Consider the following 20,759-nt stretch of genomic DNA (forward strand, 5'->3'; position numbering starts at 1 on the left):
ACCGAAACTCGCAAGAGAGCCGTTCAAATAACCTAGCCCAAAAAAGCACACTGACTGAGGCGAAAACTTGATTGTATATTCCCAAAAGCTTTGATCATGCATACACCATACTCTACCCCCCCCCCCACCAGCACTATCTAAAATGTTGTCAGGCCTAGTACGATAGTTTCCTGTTTTGTTCCTCCCCTCCCTTTCTGCACCCCTCTCCCTCACCTTTTGTTTTTCACCGGCTCTACTAGGAATGTCGTCAGGCCTAGCATGGTAGTCGCCTGCCTGTTTCCATTTCCTTCCCACTCTCCCCCTCCCTTCCTTAACCATGTCTTAGCTCTTGCACTAGCTGAAATATTGTCAGGCCGAGTACGATAGTTAATTTCACATCCTTACTGTAAGAATGTCATTGTATTTTTCCGTGTTCCCTCCCTTGCCTTGAGGCACTTTGAAACACATTGTGTATAGGAGCTATGTAAATAAACTATCATATCATATCATATCATAGCCCCATCAAAGACCCTTCCATGCTCTATCCCCCTCTATCTCCCAAAGTATGCATCAGAAACTAGAAGAGCAGTATCAACCCGTTCAAAGAGGAGCCTTTGCATGCATCCAAAACACAATATCATTGATTTATCAATTCATTATCATGGGCACTGTGAGGAATTCGACCATCCACGTGGTGGGTGTGTGCTTGCTTAGGCTTTTTAAAAATTATTTATGAAATTGAATGATGCTATATCAACCTCCATTAAAATGTGTGGGGCTAAGCTACACACATTTTCCTATGCTCACCGCATGACATACACATAGACCTGTTTACTCTGGGTGCACACAGCCCACAAGCGCTGCCCCCCTGTCATATTTAGTTGGGATATGACAGCCAAGAGTACATCAAGGCATCTCAGAAGGGGCAGGGCAAAACCTTCCTCCTGCCATGGCCAGCCGAATTAACTATCAGAGGCTCCATGGATCCACCCTGTCCTTTTGTTGAGTCCTGCAGATTGGTGGCACTGATTAACTTAATTAGCATACTAATAGAGTACACTCCAAACAGGCCCACATGGGCCTGGCTGCAGAGGTTAACAAAGGAGACAGGAAACCCCAACAACCTTTGATATGCACTGTGTCAACCTCACGCCAGCTCCGGCCCTTAGTATCAATGAACAGTGAAATACCATGTCTGGGACTGCATGCTTACAGTAGTCATCCACGGAGGGGGACCCCATTCAGAAGGTACAAGTATGTGGATTGATGGAGACAGAAAGTCTGTTCTTGCCGCAGCTTCAAGGGACACCTGACGCTTTAATCAGGAACCACAGTGCTCCATTAACTAGAGTGCTCCATTAACTAGAGTATCCCTTTGATCCACAACAGACAGGAAGATAGGTGGGACATAGTATTACATGTTTTTACCCCTTCGCCTTTTCTGTTGCAAAGCACTCTGATTATGACCTCACACATACAGGAGATTGTTGTTGTGGACCCAGATTTGGTTCATTAAGGTAGGCTTAGCCTAAACCAATCCCTGTGGTCCATTTGGATTTAAAAGAGGGTAGAACTCCTTCTGTGGGCAGATCATCTGAAGACTTCACAAAAAGTAACAAGAACAAATCAGCATTGGACCCTGGCTGAAGGTACAGTCTGCCTTACATCTTCCGCCAGTGACGGTAGACCAGGAAATCCAAGAGGGAAGTAATATCCCCCCCTAGACATCTCCCAGGGAACAGAGGGAGATACTGAATCAAGAGGAACCTCCAGCATCTCCAGAACTGGTACCCAACCAGTATAAAGCGTGCCCTGCTAGGCCCTGCAGCAAGCTTCCTAGGTGGAAAGTGCCAGAGAGTCTCTGAACCAAACCATGGACAAGACAGTTGACTCCAAATCTCTCCTCAGCTTTGGGCCGTCCGCCTTAAAGGACGACACAAGCCCAGTAAAGAAGCTAAAAGTGCATCGACAGGTATCTACCGACGTCCACCTTAAAGGACATTTTCGAGCCAGTCGGCTCACTAGAGCTGCAATCGACTGCACCTCTGACAGATGTTATGCTGCAGTCGTTAAAGCCATCTGAGACGCCTCGACCAGTGCTTCAGAATCATCGACCAGCACTCAGAGATAGATTGCTGACCCTGAGCCGCTGTGTAGACCAGCCTGCAGCCGTTCATCTAGCCTCGCTCACCGAACTGCCGAACTGATACCCAAAGCTGTCTCACATCTTGAATTCTGTCACAGAAGCTGCAAAGCACCCTGAAACTGACTCTATACTGTCGAGCACCAAGTACTTCTATGTGCACAAGGTACATTGTCGTTCTGTCCCCATGGTCCTCCTCCAAAGGCCCACAGTGATATTCTATGACCCATTTCTCCCTTTATCTTGAAGCCAAGTATCCTTGAACTATTGCGATTAATTATTATAGCGACTACCCTCCTGTCAGTATCCAAAGTGCATCCCTTTGCATTCTTGAAACTGTCTGTCCTCTGCATTCATTTCTTTACAGGGTGGGTTGTATTTTGTAGTGTGCTAGAACTGTCTGTTGTGATAATAATAAAGTTGATATTTTCATACCACCTTGACTGGACAGACCCTTTTATCATAGAGTAATAATTGTACCTTCGCTGTGTTGCAACTAACCAACGATCCATGATCGTGTGGAGATTAGCCTGCCGTTCTTTCCACTTTACCAAAATTGGACAAGGAGGTTTATAATTTGCTTGTGTTTCCAATCTGTTCGGATCCCTTCTGATGATGTACTAGAAGTGTGGGGCTGATTGATGGTTTAGAAACCGATATTCATCACTGGACCATTGGCGTTCTGGAAGTTGATTCATCACATTTGTGGCAGGCAGTTCAGATCTAGTTGGAGCCTTGCACACAGCCTAGTCACCCAACGATAAAAGTACTGTTGCAGGCAATGTTTCGACACTGCATTTGTAATAATCATAGACATAGAGACTGTAAAAGGCATGACCAAGAATGTCCTGTGCGTCTTATGTCAAGAGAGGGGACTTCCCTACAGCACTAAGGTAATAACCCTGAGTTGCTGACCAGCCTCCAAGCTTAGGTAAAGCGAGGGTGGTTGGGGAGAAGACCCCAGCGGATGGATTAGATCCTGTGTACCCAAATGAAGAAGACCGTCCAGAAGGTGTAGTGGAAAATGATGAGGAAGACAGCATGAGCAATGTTTCTCGCCAACCATCCCGCCGGAGGGTGGGGGGCAAGCGTGGTTTCTCAACATTCAAGAGTGTCAATGAGGTCAGGGACTAGTGCGGCATCCCGCAGGACCCAGGGCTTGGCAAGGTCCCTAAGTGGCCCTGTAATTGTCAAGCTGTTAATGAGGTAGTGGCTATAAATCTCCTGCTAGAGGAGAGGAGAACAGTGGAGAGAAACAGGAACAGCGGGACAAGGTCACCATAGAGCTGGGAAGGACACAGGTCAAACCCACTCTTCTTCAAAGTCCCCAAAAGACTGAAGGGAAATCCCAGAACTTTAGTTCAGTCATACACACTGAAAGGAGGAGCGCAGGAACCCCTAACACTGGGACACCTATATTCTCACCACCCAGAGGTTGTTTTGTGCGTAAGGCGCTTGGGCCATAGCAAAGGGAATCCAGCTTGCAAGGGGCTTTCAGTGTTTTCTGAGCGTGGTCCTTCTAATGCTACAGTTGTGAAACCCTATTATGCCAGTGTGTCTTTATAATGTTGCCTGTGTTGGACCTGCCACTTTTGCCAGAGTTGGTTGCTCAATGCTCTCTGTGTCTGACCTTCTAGTGCTGGCGCTTGTGGCCTTCCACTGTGTTTTGAGTATGGCCCTTCTAATACTACTGGTGTGGGGACTTTAATTTCTTCTGGGTTTCCAGTGCTGCCTGTATAGGACTTGCAAACGCTGGCTGTGTGCAGTTTTTTAATGCTGTCTGTCTAATCTCCTAGTGCTGCCTGTAAGCAGCCTTCTAGTGTTTTCTGTGCAGGGCTCTGCAAATGCTGCTGGTGTGGGACCTTTCATTTCCCCCAATGTGTACTTGCAGTGCTGCCTTTGTGGAACATTCCAAAGCTGCCTGTGTGTGGCTTTTCAATGTTCCCTATGGCTGATCTGGTGCCGCCAATTTGTGGTCTTCCCGTGTGTTTTGATCGTGCCCCTTCCAGTGCTGCCAGTGTGGGACCTGCCCATTTTACCTGTATTTGGTTTTTCAATGCTTCTATGTCTCATTTTCCAGTGCTGTGTTCCAATGTTACGAGGGTACCTCAGGGGGTTCTTAGTGATCACAGTTATCAAAGGACTGCGTTTTAAAAAGATGTATCCCAAAACCATCCACAGTTTACTCATTTCACAATTTATAACAATGCAATCACAAATGTTGCCCCAAAGCTTTTTACAAAAATAAAAAACAAGTTCTTTATCATAATCACAAATCACGTTTTCATGAACAAACATGAGATCTAAAAATATAAAATGCATAAGAGCAGTTCAATCATTTTCACAAACATTACCAAATTATCCCCTTCAGTCCAAATCTCACAAACTATGTAATGCAAAGTATAGTATCGTTTAAATGAAAAGAAGTGTAGCATTTGGAGACATGCTTGGTATTAGGGGGAAAGCATCGTTTTTGCTTTAATGAAAAATATATATACACAAGTTCGTTTTTGGGAAAAGAAATGAAGTTATCCTTATGATAGATAGTCAATCTTTCTTTGCTATTCTAAAATGTGTTTTTTTCTATTCTAAAGAATTGCATTCTTCCCGATTGCTACTTACTTAGAGAGAATGAGTTTCTTGTAGTGTGTGGCCTTCCAGTGTGTAAACATCTTGAGCTGTTGGTGTGTGGCCTTTTAAAGCTGCTTCATTCGAAAGCGTTCGACAGGGTTAGTTGGGATTACTTGTACTCTGTACTGAGGAAGATGAATCTGGGGGAGGAGTTCATTTCTTGGGTTGCTCTTCTATATTCCAAGCCGACTGCTGCCGTTAAGACTAATGGCCTAATTTCAGAACCCTTTTGTTTAGAACGCGGCACGCGTCAAGGTTGTCCTTTCTCCCCTCTGTTGTTCTAGCAATTGAACCTCTTGCTGTTTGCATCAAACATGAACCAGATTTGCACGGGGTGAGTTGCTGGGGTATGGTACAAAAGGCTTGGCTTTATGCGGACGATCTTCTATTAGTACTGGAGAACTTGCAGGTGTCCTTACCTAGTTTGATGAGGCTGTTGTCGGGTTTTCATGATTGCTCGGGTTACAAGATTAACCGTTTGAAATCTGAAGTGCTGCCCCTAATGTATGGATGTGATAAAACCCTGGTTACGGGACAGGGGTTTACGTGGTGCGGGGAACGCTTACGTTATTTGGGGGTTTGGTTGACGTATCCTCTTTCCAGGATGGTGGATGAGAACATGACTGTGATTATTCGGGAATGTAAATCGGATCTAGAAAGGTGGTCTTTGCTTAAGCTCTCCTTATGGGGTAAAGTCAATGCCCTGAAAATGAATACAACGCCCAAAATCAATTTTGTATCTAGCATGCTTCCTTTGAAGATTAAGAGCTACTACTGGAAGGAATTGGATCGATTAGTTCAAGAATTTTTGTGGGACAAAAAGCCACCAAGACTTAGTCTTTGGAAGTTACAGCTTCCGGTCCATTTGGGTGGTCTTGGGGTACCGAATTTTCGGGCCTATCATTTGGCCTTTTCTGCTTATTCCTTTGTTCCATTTTTGTCAGGTGATTTAGACAGCTGGGCGATGGCAGAGTCCAGCGCTTATGGACTGCTGGGCCCGACAGCCTTGTTGACCACTAATACCAAGATTTCGGGTGGCAATTTGTTGGCAACATCCTTTTTGCGTGATTCATGGACTGCTGTTTGGTCGTTGCTTGGACGGGATGCGTTCAAAAGCAGGAGTGCCTCTATCTGGTTGAATCCTAGGATCAGGGACAATTTGAGGACAGTTTTTTGGCCTGAATGGTTTTTGATGAATATTAGACTGGTTTCTGATTTGGGGAATGATGATCGATGGTTGACTGCCGCAGAGCTGAGAGAGAGATGGAATTTTGATGGTCTATCGGATTCTGCATATAGACGGCTAAAAAGAGCGGTCGGTGAGGTCGACTGGTCTGACTCTTTGGATGTGTGTGCTTTGCTGACTGATTCAAGTGGGAAGTGTGGCGGTTTAGCCAGTCGGCTTTACAAGCTAATGGTGTCACATTTTCGGAGTAATGACAATTTGCGGCGAGTGTGGAGTGAGAAAATAGGATCAGAGATTGATTTGGATGATTGGCAGAATATGTGCAGTAATGTATCTTTGTGCTCTCTGAATCTAGGTGAACGTTCTCGACAGATAAAGATCCTGAACCGGGTATATTGGTGCCCTGAAACATTGCATAAAAGAGGCATGTCTGACAATTCTAACTGTTGGGGGTGCGTCCAGGCAGTCGGGTCATTGGAACACATGCTGTGGGATTGTGTGAGAGTCAGAGATTTTTGGAGTGAGGTTTGTAATGTGTGTGACAGGATTACAGGAGGTGGTTCAGTTCTTGATTTTAGGACGGTAATCCTGGGTGATGATTCAGGGTTGGATGAAATCAGCGCAGCCCACAAGAAGTGGTTTTTTCGTGCATTTATTGTAGCCAAGAGGTTGATTCTCCGCGGGTGGAAGGGGAAGGAATCTCCTTCCTATGGGGAGTGGATCCAGGAAATGCAATGCCTCTCACGGACGGAGAAACTTATTTACAGATTGAAATGCAAAATGTCGACATATGATAAGATTTGGAATGTGTTCAATGACTTATTTTAAGTTGGTTCTTGATTATTTCTCTTTGTTTATCATTTGGTTTCCTGTAATATTGTAGTGGCTGATATATTGTATATATTGTGTATATTATAAATAAAAATGTAAAAAAAAAAAAAAAAAAAAAAAAAAAAAAAATAAAGCTGCTTCATTCAGTCGTAGTGTGAGCTCCCAATACTGTCCGTGTGTGGTTTTTCATGCTGTCTTGGTGCGACCTTCCAAGGTGGCCAATTTTCATGACTGGTTTCTTTTACCGATGTATATTTCATGGTTTCTTTTCTCCTTTGTTTTGCTAGTTCTAGAAATCCACCAGCTGATCCAGAAGAGGGATCTGCGGGCGGCGGACATGCACATCATAGATCTGGAGGCCGAATGCGACCTGGAAAGCCAGAGGAGCCCAGAGAGCCCAGAGGTGAGCAAGGACAGCGGCCGCAAGACCAAGGACGTGACACTCTTGTACCAGGCCCTCATGGAGCAGCTGTGGGCTGTGGTAGATGAGTCGTTGACGGTTAAGAGTATCTACCAGCCCCTGGAGGATGTGATACGGGTCATTGACCATGAAGAGGCCACGGACAAGAAAGCACTGGAGGCCAGGGGTGTCTCCGGCGTGACAGGCCCCAGGCCTAGGGAGATGAAGAGAAAGTGGGCCGAGGCTGTCAAAATGTCCATGACCAAGAGACTTTGCCAGTGCACAGAGGGGAAGGGGGTCTCCATCTCCGCACAGATGGACAAGCTGAAGAAATGTGCGGTGGAGGACCTCTATGCGGTCAAGAACCATCTCATCTGTGTGTATCCCAAGGAGTATGAAGTCTTCAAAGTCTACCTAAAAAGCTGCCACGAAGGCATCGCAAGCTGGCTGACAGACGCTGTCCAGAGGAGCCTGCAGGACATCAATGACCTCTACGTTGTCCTGGACTGGAACAGTAACATCTATAACAGGTGAGAGGGTGAGGAGAAAGAACACTGTTAACAATGAGCACCACCTGCATCTCACCTCTTAGATCCCTAAGTCTGGCAGTTACTCAATGCTTCCATGCAGCATCATTTACCATGTTCTTACTCAAGAGCTGTGCTATTCTGCTGCTGGCACTCCCCACAGCTTCAATCAAGCACTTTTAGCCTGTTTATGTTAAATCCCTGATTGCATATCTTAATATCAAGCTTGATAAAGGCTATAGCTAAAGCATGTCAATGGATACAGAACTCTACACGTGAAAAATGCCAAAAGCTCAAATGCCACCTAAATATAGGGCCACCACGGGTTAAGCAGCTCTTTGATAATGATTATCTCCGATAAAGCACTGCTGCCAATATAATGGCCACATTGATAACATGGCACTATACCTAATGGACTCCTATTGATAAAGTGACACCATAGATAAACCATACAGCCCATAGATGAAACATCACCATGTTTAAAGCACATACATCAATCAAGTGCCTCCATGCCTCCTTGGTTCTCTGACAACTATGCCCCAATCACTAATGAAGCCTTTCCCCCTGACTACTCCCTCATCCAACTGAACCGTCCCTCCAGAGGAGGGGGAATAGCATTCGTCTTCAAGTCTCTCTTCCACGCCTCGATCATCGACAACCAACCTTCCATTCCTGCCTGCGAATCTCTACTCGTTAAACTATCCATCTCCCCATCGCTCTCACACAACTTCCTAATAATCTACAGGCCTCCTGGCTACGATGGACAACTCGCAAACAACCTCTGCGACTCTATTGCCACCCTTCAACTAAACCATCCCAACCTCACCCTTCTTGGAGACTTCAACATATGGCTCGACATCCCCACGAACCCTATGCCATACTCTCTGGTAGACGGTTTAGACGCAATCAACCTCCAACCCTGCATAAATGGCCCGACTCACTATAAAGGACACACTCTTGATGCCATCTTTACCTCCAACACTCTGATTCATTTAAAACCACCCACCCCTATCATCTGGTCTGATCACTTTCTTCTCTCGTTCACCTTTCGCTCACGACCCCCTTCCCGTACTCGAATCTGAACCGTCGAATCTAGGCAAATGCTAGAAAAAACTAATAATCACCCCGGACCTAGCCAAGGCACTCCTCCAGTCTCCACCACCTACCAACCCTCTCATCAAACAACTAACCCCTGACGCCTTTGACTCATGGCTCAACGCATCTCTGATGCGGCTCGCACCGCCGTGCAAACAATCAGCCCGCCGTGGCCTCTTTCCCAAATGGTTCACTCCTGAGTTGAAGATCACTAAACAACTATATAAATACCTAGAACGCAAATGGCAGAAAGACAAAACCCAGGAGAACAGGGCCACCTTGGCCCGCCACCTCTATCAGTACAAGGCCGAAATCCGGAAAGCAAAAAAAGCCCACTACAACTCACGAATCCTAAACAGCAAAAACCCAAGCAAAGATCTCCACAAAATCATCTCCGAATTCACCAATCCGGTCTGCATCACGACCGTCCCGACCCCCCTCACAATCACTGTGCGACTCACTCTCCCTCCACTTTTACACCACGGCTCTCGAAAGAACAAAAACCCTAACCACCAAACTGGCTCTCTTACATCCACCAGGCAATTATCTGCCCGTACCGGCCAGCCCACCAGGTGCGTCCTCTACGCAACCAACTTTCAAATCCTTTAGCCCAATCTCACCAGAGCAATTTCTCAAACTTCTGTCTGCCCTCAAACCATCTGGATCGTCGCTCGACCCTTGTCCAGCCACAACCCTCAAAGAAATCTTCGCATCCACCTGCGCAGGAGATCATGCAAGATCCATCATAAATGCTTCCCTTTCCTCTGGCATCTTTCCCGACGCATTCAAAACGGTTCAAGTCAAACCTCTAATTAAAAAACCCTCACTCGACCCTCTCGAGCCCAAAAACTATCGCCCCATCTCAAACACCAGGTTTCTTGCCAAACTCATTGACCGAACCACCTACTCCCAACTAAATGCCTTTGTCGAAGCCAACAATCTCCTAGACCCCGCCCAATCAGGTTTCAGAGCCCGTCACGGAACTGAAACCACCCTAACCTCAATCTGGGATGACCTTAAAATGACGGCAGACTCCGCGGGATGCGCCGCGCTAATCCTTCTCGACCTATCTGCCGCCTTTGACACGATCAATCACTCGATCCTCCTAGACCGCCTCCACTCCCTAGGAATTTGTGGAACCGCTCTTAAATGGATTGCTTCATTCCTCAAAGATAGGTACCAAATAACGATACTCTCCACCTATACCTCCCAAGCCCGACCAGTCGACACAGGAGTCCCACAAGGAGCATGCCTATCTGCCCTCCTATTCAATCTCTACCTGACCACCCTCCCACCGATAATTCGTTCACACAACATCCTGTGCTACAACTACGCCGACGACACTCGGCTAATTCTAAAATTCCTGAACTCAAAACTCAATCTCCGACCTGACCTGGCCTCCTGCCTCCTTGACATAGAACTCTGGATGACCCAAAGCCACCTCCTGTTAAACCCCTGCAAAACGGAAATCATGGTATGTGGCAAATCTGAACTTCTTCCGCACCCAGTACCATGGCCATCCGCCATGGGCAACTCACCGACCGCCTCCAAATCAGTGAAAAATCTTGGGTGCACCCTTGACTCTGACCTATCTCTCTCGCGCCAAGTCAACAACGTCTCAAAGTCCTGCCACTACCACCTTTAAAACCCTTAGACGCATCTTTCCATATCTCTCCTTTCCCAACAGACTCGCCGCCGTCCAATCAATTGTTATGTCAAGACTGGACTACGCAAACCCCCCCCTATACCTCGGAATCCACGCGTACCAACTGAATAAACTCCAAAGGACACAAAACGCGGCAGCCAAATTGCTACTTGCTGTTGGCCCAAGAGACTACGTCGCCCCAGCCCTTAAGACGCTGCACTGGCTTCCAGTAGCCCGAAGGGTGACTTTCAAAACCTTATGCATCTCCCATCGAGCACTGCATAAAACCGGACCTGAATATCTACAAGACAAACTAAAATCCCATCACCCCCCACGCACCCTAATATCGAGTTCTGCCAGCCTCCTAGTCATACTGAAGACAAACTCAGTCAGGCTAGGTGGAGCATCATTCTCAGCCTTGGCCCCCACGCTATGGAATTCACTCCCACCCCACATACGCCTAACTGAGGATTTAACGTCTTTCCGCAAACTGCTGAAAACCTGGCTTTTCCCATAAAACCAACCCGCACCATACTATCCAAAAACAGACTAACAACAACTCAATTACATCAATCCAACAAACTATCGATGCGAGAAATTGACAGCTAATAACTCCTACTTTAAACTAGAAGGACAAACAGAATTAAACGAATAAAGTAGATCAAAGCAGTATAAGGGTTAATAAGAGTAAATCATACGGAAACAGTAAAGCATGTTAAACTGCTGAAATGGACAGATAAATGATGTGAATGGCATGATGATATAGCTAGAATTGATGAAGCGGGTAGAACAGATGAATGCGCTGAGTCGGAGAATGCATGAGTGAAAGAACAGACAGCTATATAGCAAATGAGTGTGGAAATCAAAAGAATGAGTAAACCGGATGAGTGTATAGAGCGGACGAGAGTATGGTGCGGAGGAGTATATGGAGCGGAAGAGTAAATGGAGCGGAAGAATATATGGAGCGGAGGGGTGTATGGAGTGGAGGGGTGTATGGAGCGCACAGGTGTATGGAGCCCACGGATGTATGGAGCGCGTGGTGGATGGAGGGGATGAGTGCGCAGAGCTGATGAAGGTATAGAACAGACGAGTGTGTGAAATTGAATATACAAAATAAGATATCGCTGTTGGATGTGTGAAAAGTGGATGAGTGCGGAGAGGGGATGTGCCCATGGAGCGGATGAGTGCGTTGGAGCGGATGAGTTCGTAGAGCGGATGAGTGCGCTGGAGCAGATGAGTGCGCTGGAGCGGATGAGTGCGTTGGAGGAGGTATGTGCGCAGAGGGGGTGTGTGCGCAAAGGGGGTGTGTGCGCAGAGGAGTGTGTGCGCAAAGGGGGTGTGTGCCCAGGGGGGGTGTATGCATAGAGGGATGAGTGCGTAGAAGGGGTGATTGCGTAACGCGGATGAGTGCATAAATTTAAGAGAAGCGAGTAGAATGCGCGAATGCGCAAACCGGATGAATGTGCAGAACGGAGGAGCGAAAACAGGTTGAGTGTGTAGAACAGATGAGAATGTGGAGCGGATGAGTAACTAGAGACAACGAATCTGGAAAGCTGATGAATGCGGAAGTGCAGAGAGTGTGTTTATCGCCTGAGCGGACGATTGTACAGACCTGGCGAATGTATGGAGTGAATGAGTGTAGGAATTGAATGAGGGTATGGACCGGATGAGTGTAGGGAGTGGATGAGTGTAGGGAGGGGATGAGTGTAGGGAGGGGATGAGTGTAGGGAGTGGATGGGTGTGGGGAGTGGATGGGTGTAGGGAGTGGATCAGTGTATAGAACAGATGAGTGCATGCAGCAGATGAGTGTATGGAGCGGACGAAAGTTTGGAACGGACGGTGGAATGGAACGCATGGATGTATAGAATGCATGTGTGTATAGAGCGGATGGGTGTATGGAGCGGATCAGTGTATAGAGTGAATGAGTGTATGGAGCGGATAACTGTATGGAGCGGATGAGTGTATGGAGCAGATGAGTTCATGGAAACGGATGAATGCATGGAGATGATGAGTCCATGGAGTGGATGAGTGCATGGAGCAGATGAGTGCATGGAGCGTATGAATGCAAGGAGCAGATGAATACATGGAGCGGCGGGTACATGGAACGGATGGGTGTATGGTACCGATGGGTGTATGGAACGGATGGGTGCATGGAGCGGTTGGGCGTATACAGCGGATGGGTGTATGGAGCGGATGGATATTTGGAGCGGATGGGTGTATGGAGTGGATGGGTGCATAGAGCGGTTGGGCGTATACAGCGGATGGGTGTATGGAGCGGATGGATATATGGAGTGGATGGGTGCATAGAACGGATGGTGTATGGAGCGGTTAGGTGTATGCAGCCAGCAGATCGGTGTATGGAGAGGTTAGGTGTATGCAGTCACCAGATCGGTGAATGGAGAGCTTAGGTGTATGAAGCCAAAGGAAGTATGGAGCGGTTAGGCGTATGGAACGGATGAATATATGAAGTGGATGTATATTCAGAGTAAATGAAGGTATAAGACAGGTGAGTGTAGAGATGAATATATAGAACAAGATACTACAGCTGGATGCATGAAAATCACGAGTGATTAAAACAGATGAGTGCAGAGAGGATGAGTGCGTGGAACGGTTAAGTGCGTGGAGTGGATGAATGCATAGAGAGGATGAGTCCGTAGAGTAGGTGAGTCAGTAGAGGGTGTGAGTCCGTAGAGGGTGTGAGTCCGTAGAGGGGGTGAGTGCGTAGAGGGGGTGCGTTGATAGAGGTGTGAGTGCGTAGAGGGATGAGTGCGTAGGGGAGGTAAGTGCATAAAACAGGTAAACGCATAGCACACGTGAGAGCATAAAGGGGATGAGTACCTGGAGCGGACGAGTGCCTGGAGCGATCGAGTGCCCAGAGTAAACTGATGCATCGCGTAGAGCCGACGAGTACATAGAACGAACAAGCACGGACGCATCCAGTACTGATGAGTGCGTAGAATGGATGAGTATGTTGAGCTACTGAATGCGTAGAGCATGAAGCAGTCAGGAGTGCATGCCTGAGGCAGTCAAGAGTGCATGCCAGTGGCAGACAAGAGGGCATGCGTGGTGCAGACAAGTGGGCAGTCGTGTGGCGGACAAGAGCGCATGCGCGGAGCAGACTAGACTGCGCAGGGCGGACCAGAGTGTATTGAACCAGACTGGAGTGCATAGAATGGATAGGTGTCCACGGTACGGACTGGAATCATAAAATTGCGTGACGTATATAGTATGGTTTAGAATGCAAAGAACGTTTGAATGAGCTCATCATATCACACCACTATGCTTACTCTCTCCTTTACATCACCACTCAACTAGAACAGAGAGATACTATGACACCATTCAGTATATCTGTTCTCATACCAACATCCGCCGCTCACTCCACATCATTCTAAGTTGACACTGCTGGTCTCACCCACCACCCCCCCCCAGCCAGGCGTTATCCTCAGGCATAACACAGCCGCAGCCGTTCTGGATAAAACCTGCCTGAACAAACACATTCTCCTGACCTCTCAACCACCACACCTACCGCTAAGAAGCAACTTCTACACGGATATCGCACGAGCTGCACACATACCCGGTGCACACATGCACCTTTGACGCTCTCTACTCTCTCTACTGATCTGAACTTTGGTTCCCTAGGGCGTTCAACCTACCATACTACCTTCAGACCATACCAATGGTATATAAGGTGCTATATAAATGCAAAAAAACATAACATAACATAACATGCGTCAAATGCCACCAGCGCAGCCATAGGAAAAGCAGCATACTGTTTAACTTTCCACAGTCACAGCATCATCATACATAAAGTGCCTCCCTAGCTGAAGCGCTGCAATCAAGCCCCCATAATGTTTAAACATGACTTAAATGCCACTCAAAATGCACCCCATAAAGCTCCTCCATTACTTCTCAATTTAAAAAACCCACAAAGATAAAGCATTCCAATAAATGACAAATCGTTAGCAGAGATAAAGTGCCTTGCCATAGAATAAGCCCTCGTTCCATAGATCAGGGGTCTAAAACCCGCAGCTCGCCATGGTTTCTGGACTACGACGCCCATTATCCCTCACCTTTGACTACTCCAGCCGATCGGAATTGTAGTTCAGAACTTATGGACTGCCAAAGATTGCAGACCCCTGCCATAGACAGAGCTCCCTTTCCATAAATAAAGCTCCCTTTTTTAAAAATAAACACAGCTCCCTCTTCTAGCAGACCAAGCACTCCTTCCATAATTTAAGCTCCCCTTTCACGAGCAATAGTTTTTCCCCAAAAATAAGCACCTGTTCCCAAAGACGAAGCACCCACAATGGGTTGAAGCACCCAAAAAACGAAGCATTCACAGTGGGATGAGACAACCATCCCATTGTGGATGCTCCATTCTCATAGACAAGATTTCAGCATTATCAATGAATCCACAGTTGCACAAACATTTCCCCAACCCAAAGAATAAGCTCCTCTCTCATGTCATAAGCTCCTCCCTTTTAGATGACACTACCTTTCCTTAGATGAAGCTCCTCTTCCACCGACAAAGTTTCAGTTCCAAAATGGCAACTGACTCTTATCACCTGTAGTTACTCTACTTGTTTAGAAAAAGCACGCCAAACTCCTTCCTTATAGACAAAGCTCTTGAACCAGTGGTCAAAATTCTCCATCCATACATGAAGTTCCCATTCTCGAACTTAAGGTCCCCAGAGTAGTAGAATATCTACTCTCCTAGATCAATTTGTTTTTTCATCGACATCATTTGTTCTATACATGAAGCTCCTTTCCTTTAGACAATGCTGCTCCCATACATGTACATCCTTTCCACAAATGCCCCTTTCCATAAACAGCAGCACTTATGAAGATGATTCTGCCTTCCTAAAGATAAATTACCTGAAATAGATGAAGATGTTGTCCCTTTAATCATATCCCCTACATAGATAAATTCCAAAGAAAAATATCCCCAAAAAAAGCTCCTTTCCAATAAATAAAGCGTACTCCATAGATGAACATCCCTTCACACAGACCAAGTTCCCTACGTAAATACAAATCCTTTTTATAGACATAGCTCCCTCGTCAGATGAAGATCCCTTCCGACAGGCACAGTTCCTTGCGTAGATGCAAATCCTTTTTATAGACAGCTCCCTTAATAGATGAAGATCGCTTCCCACAGGCGCATTTCCCTATATATCTACAGATCCTTTTTATAGACAGCTTCCTTATTAGGTGAAGATTATTTCCTGCAGACAAAGCGCCTTCTGCAGATGAAGATGTCTTAAGGACGTTGCTGTCCCCTAGTTGGATTATCCTTTCCTGTACACATAGATCCCTCAATAGATAAACATTGTTACCCTAAGGGAAAGCCCCTTTTTTAGATGGATATCACTTAAGGGAGATGCCGCCGCTAATTAGATAAAGATCTTTTCCCACAGAAGCTCTCCTTTCATACATTAAGATATTTATCGATCGTAATATTTCACCCTTACTCTTTGAGTAAACCTTCTCTTCTCAAGTCCAAAATTCTCTTAGCACTTGAAAGAAGGGTCTCAGAACCTGTACTTAGTAGGTGTAATAACCTTCAAATATTTTTACGGAAGTTGGTGAAATAAGTCATGAGGTGCCTACATAGAGATAGCTTTATTTTGGGGTTAACCTAGTAATGATAATGTTTATAATATTAAATGGTTCTTGTCTCATGCCATTTGTGCATTCGAAACGAAAACGTGAGCTTCTGTCCCTAGCTGGGACATGTGCAGACACCGGCATATTTGTAGCTAAAATTCCTTACAGCAATAATCAGTCTAAAACGATGCACAGTCCAGCAGGAAAGTCCTGCTAGAACAATAGATCACAATATAATATTGGTAGCGGACAGGATCAAAAGTATTGTCAAAAGACAATGATTTCTATTTCTGAAAAACGAAGAGAAAGCATGGAACATCCTACCAGCAGAATTCCTGAAGACAGAAATATTACAGGTGCAGAGAGGCCTGGAAGAAATACAGGATTAAAACATTACTTTAGATAGGAAGAATATAGCTTGAGGGTATATTATAGTAAGAATAGATAGAAGATGGGCTGTTACTATCTTCTTGTTGCTCTTTATCTTGTTTGGAAAACCCTTTTTCATTTAGTTGTGCTTATGGTGATTGGCACGTGTCCTTGTCCTTCCTGACCCTATCCATATTCCTCTTCCACAGGGAAGTGCTGGGACGGCCGGAGATTGCCTCATTGGCTAGTGCCATACCGCTTGATCCCCTGCTGCCCCTGGAGACCCAGGTGGACTTAGAGGATAGGTGTGTCAGCGCAGTCCAGGTAAGATTTGGGGTGCCTTTTCTAACATCTTGTGTTATGGTTGACATTTGGTACGTTTAGGAACCAGCCAACCAATGTGTCAAGCAGGTGTTTGTAAAACCTTTCTGCTATGAGCTACGAAAATATTCTTCAGAGAGCACTAGTTCAATATGACACTCTACATTAGGATGACTGGGATCAAGGCTTTGTCTTTGAACATTCAGGAGCAAGGGCTCGGCAGAGATTTCACTTTCTGTTGTTCCCAAGGAAGTTTCCTTTCTTCGTGGTTAAGTGGCTTCACTTGCATTACTGTTGGTCAGTCCAGTAGGGTGATAGATGGAAGTGCTCCCTGATCAGCTGGCTGAGCACTGAGTGCTGCACTCCAGTCTCCGTTGGCCGTTCACCAGCTGGTTGAATTAGTCCATAGGAGTATTTTAATGCCTTTCTGGAATAACATATTGACAAGTTTGTCTTCTCTTTCCATGTGCCAGTCTTAAACCGGGGCTTCTTATAGTTCCAAATTGTGGTATTGGGAGTGCTCCAAACATCTCCAGGTAGAAGAGGATATCTTCTTCAAACCAGCACCTACTTTCTCGGCCCAAAATGAGTTAAAACAAGGATATGTTTGGAATGAATGAAGCAGAAGATCTACTTTATTGTGGATGTCAGTATGAAGCAATCATTCGGCCGCACTGTTGCGTGAATATGCATCTAAATAAATATGTTTTAATTACATTAGTTGCGCATTGACTAAAGTGAATTGCTTACATTGGTTTATTCACGCTAAAAGATCCAGAAAAGTGAGCGACTTTCCTGGAAGAAGTTAATATAATGTCTCTCTGTGTCAAGTGAGTCTATGCATTTGGAAGAGTCACTAACAGACTACATCTTGCCATTTCGTCAAATGGATTGATGGAGCAGTATCCTTTGTGGATGAATGAGCAGGATCAAAGCAAATATTGCTTAACATTACGAGTTTGGCGGTAGCCCTTAAATGCGGTGGTAACAGTGTTACCGCCGCATTTAAGGGTCCGCCCAATCTCGAGTCTGCCGTGTTTACCCCAAGCTGTAAACTGGGGGAAAATGCGCTGGGAAAAATCCCATTTACTGGCGCAATTAGCGCTGTGTTATTAACGTACGCTATTTGCGCCAAAAATACCCTGTTGGGTCCAATGGGGAATTACCTTTACTGCAAAACCCGTGATCCGGCGGTAATACCGCTGGAGGGTTGAACGTTAACGCTAATACAGTTGGGCAGACACCCAACTTGTGATGAGGCACTTCTTAGATGGGCAAGCAACCCAGACGAGGCTAGCGCATGTCCAATTTGTCCTCAGATGAAAGAATCAGAGTTGCATTTCCCATTTTTCTGCCCGTAATGTGAAAAGATTTGCAGCCCAACCATTTTACATATCCTGAATGGGAAGGGCTTTCACAATTTAAATCCGTTGTTATTTTTACAGAAGTTGAGTTCTGTTGCCTTGGCAACTGAGTCTTTTTAGGAATCGCTCTCAGACTGAAAGATGTTAAAATAATCCACACTAACTGAGCATGATATTCTTATACAGTGCTATCTGTTAGACACATGCTGATTTTTATTCAGATTTATTGGTATTGAATTTTAAAGGTTTTTGTATTTTTATGTCTATGAAATGTTGTTATTTGATTGCATTTTTTAATGTGGCAACTTTTATTCAAGATTATTGCATACAGCTTCGGTTAATACAGCTTTCCTGTGCCCGAAAGATCAATTCATGGCCCCAGTGAAGCAAGGGCACTTAAAGAGGGCTAAGGCACCATAAGATGCTGTATTGCCCAGAGATGTGGGCAAGTAGGCCATTAGCACTGTCCACAGGGCCGGGAGCTCGCATCCAGTAAGATGAAAACAAGTAAAAGCTCTTTGTGTATGTCTGCTGAGCAACAGACAGCCGGCAGGCTGAAGGCAGAAGTCTGTCTTCTGTTTCATTGGCACCCAGGCATGTCAGTTCTCTGCCTCTTTCCTCCTGTTGAGCACCTGAAAGGTGGCGTAGCAATGGGGGACAGAGAGCTGGAGTGGGGAAGGGAGACAGGTTACTGACAAGGTAGACCAGCGGATGGAAGGAGAAGGGAACAGGCACGGTGAACAGGGAGAGCAGGAAGCTTGGAATCAGGATCCATGGCTACTCTGGAAAATGTCCCCTATAAGCGTTCTCACTAGGGTGCTAAAGGTGTTTTAACTAACTGAATGAAAGTATTGACTGATACTGTGCTTTCTCCAGGCAAAGCTCACAAACTCGGTGACCAAGGAACTAGAAGTTGAGGAGGAGAAGTGGCGTCAGGAGAGTAAACTCGAGGAGTTCTACTGCGGCTTGTCCCACAAAGTGATCTCGGTGAGTGATATAGCTGTGGACATGTCACACATTTTTCAAGGAATGGAAAGATATGCCACACACTGTACTTCAAAGCGTTTTGAAATACAACTGTTACAGGACAAATCAACAGGCTTACAAATGACTATAAACTAGGAAGGCATGCACGTCATTATTTCATGATCCGTTCAAGGCTGTAGGGAACTTTTAACACAATGGGCCTGACTTACAAAAGCGGTTTAGAATGGTGCAATCCTATTGAAAAAGGCTTTTAAAGCAGGCCCACTATTTCATCTTCAGTGTAATTACTCAACACCTCTGGGTGTAATATCTATGGAAAATCCAGCAGTGAGGGATGCCACTCTTTTGCTTTAGCTGATTCTATGAAAACCTGGGTCAGCATCTAGAGACCATGTTTATGGTAAGTGTGCAGCTCAGAGTCATTCACACGTTTTCTTGGGGAGCCATTGGGGGTCATTACAAGGTTGGCGGTAGCCATGGTGCTATTAGCACCATGGCTACCTCCTTACTGCATATCGGATCCGGGTTCCTCAAATGAGGAATTACCGGGCCATTCCAACCTTGGAGGACCCGGTAATTCCTCATTCAAGGAACCCGGACCCGGTACCTCCCCATTCCCATTCGAGCCCCCATAGGGCTCAATGGGAATGGGGAGCATGCTAATAACGGGCCCGTTAATAACGGCCCCGTTATTAGCATGCTGGTCCTTTAGCGGCTCCCACTAAGGGCTCCTGGTAAAACCAGCCGTCCTTAGTGGGACCTGCTAAAGGACCTCGTAATGCGGCGGTAAGGGGTTAACAGCACTGTCACCATTACCGGCGCTGTTAACCCCTTACCGCCAAGGTCGTAATGACCCCACTTGAGTGTGACCAAGAACCATGTCGATGGTGTGATTTTGCCAAGATGTTAGGCTCTGAAGGACCCTTTTGGTTGAAATATGAACACACCTATGTTAGGAACATCGCCTAATGTTCACAGTACAACACAAGTCAACTGATGTTTTTTTAAGGTGTTTGTGGTTAGTGGCACATTCATGAATTTGTTAAACACTTTAGTTATAGCCTTTGCGTACCACTTGAAAGTGGATGTGGGGAGTTTGCACCAAGACAAAGTGCTCACATAACTAGCAGATTGTGCCTTTGAAGGCAATTAGCCAACAAGAGCCATAGTACATGCGCTTCAGAGCTCAATCCTAAAGGGGCTCCCACAGACCACTATGTACAGGCAAGACCATGCGTCACCATAACTGAGAATAAGCAAACATAACAACTATGTTTTATAACTGAAATCACAGATTCTGTGTTTCTGTATTTCAATTACAAGACGAGTCACTGTATTGTTGGGGGGATGGGAGGTGACAGATGGAGCACAGTCCATAGAGGGTCTGTCTTTGTTAGGGTCCATCAGCGCTCCAAATTTCTGTGTTGCTGCCTAGGCTGTAGCATGGACCCAACTAGACCAAACCCCTTGAGGGGCAAGGTCGTCAGGATCCGTGTAACTCAGAAAACATGTATTTTGAGGTGACTATCATTACGAATTGGGCGGTATATCTTCCGGAATACTGCCCAACTGAATGACTGTCACTGCCACTTGTCTGGCGGAATTACCACCGGATTTACAAGTAGCAGTGGCAATGTTAATTCCCCATTATTGTTGAGTCCATTGGACTTAATGGGA

General features: G+C 45.9%; 1 protein-coding gene across 7 annotated transcripts in view; it reads left to right on the top strand.

Moving 5' to 3' along the window:
• The window catches only part of EXOC3L2 (exocyst complex component 3 like 2), a 543,403-nt gene that overhangs the window by 411,478 nt on the left and 111,166 nt on the right, over positions 1-20,759 (top strand). For all 7 annotated transcript variants that reach the window (XM_069644667.1, XM_069644660.1, XM_069644663.1 and 4 more), the window contains 3 exons: positions 7,058-7,700; positions 16,620-16,734; positions 18,972-19,082. In XM_069644667.1, coding sequence (XP_069500768.1) covers positions 7,058-7,700; positions 16,620-16,734; positions 18,972-19,082 — 869 coding nt within the window. The remainder of the gene's footprint in view (positions 1-7,057; positions 7,701-16,619; positions 16,735-18,971; positions 19,083-20,759) is intronic.

Source organism: Ambystoma mexicanum, chromosome 2p, assembly GCF_040938575.1.
Source record: "Ambystoma mexicanum isolate Mex_15411 chromosome 2p, UKY_AmexF1_1, whole genome shotgun sequence".
NCBI classification, from domain to species: Eukaryota; Metazoa; Chordata; class Amphibia; order Caudata; family Ambystomatidae; genus Ambystoma; species Ambystoma mexicanum.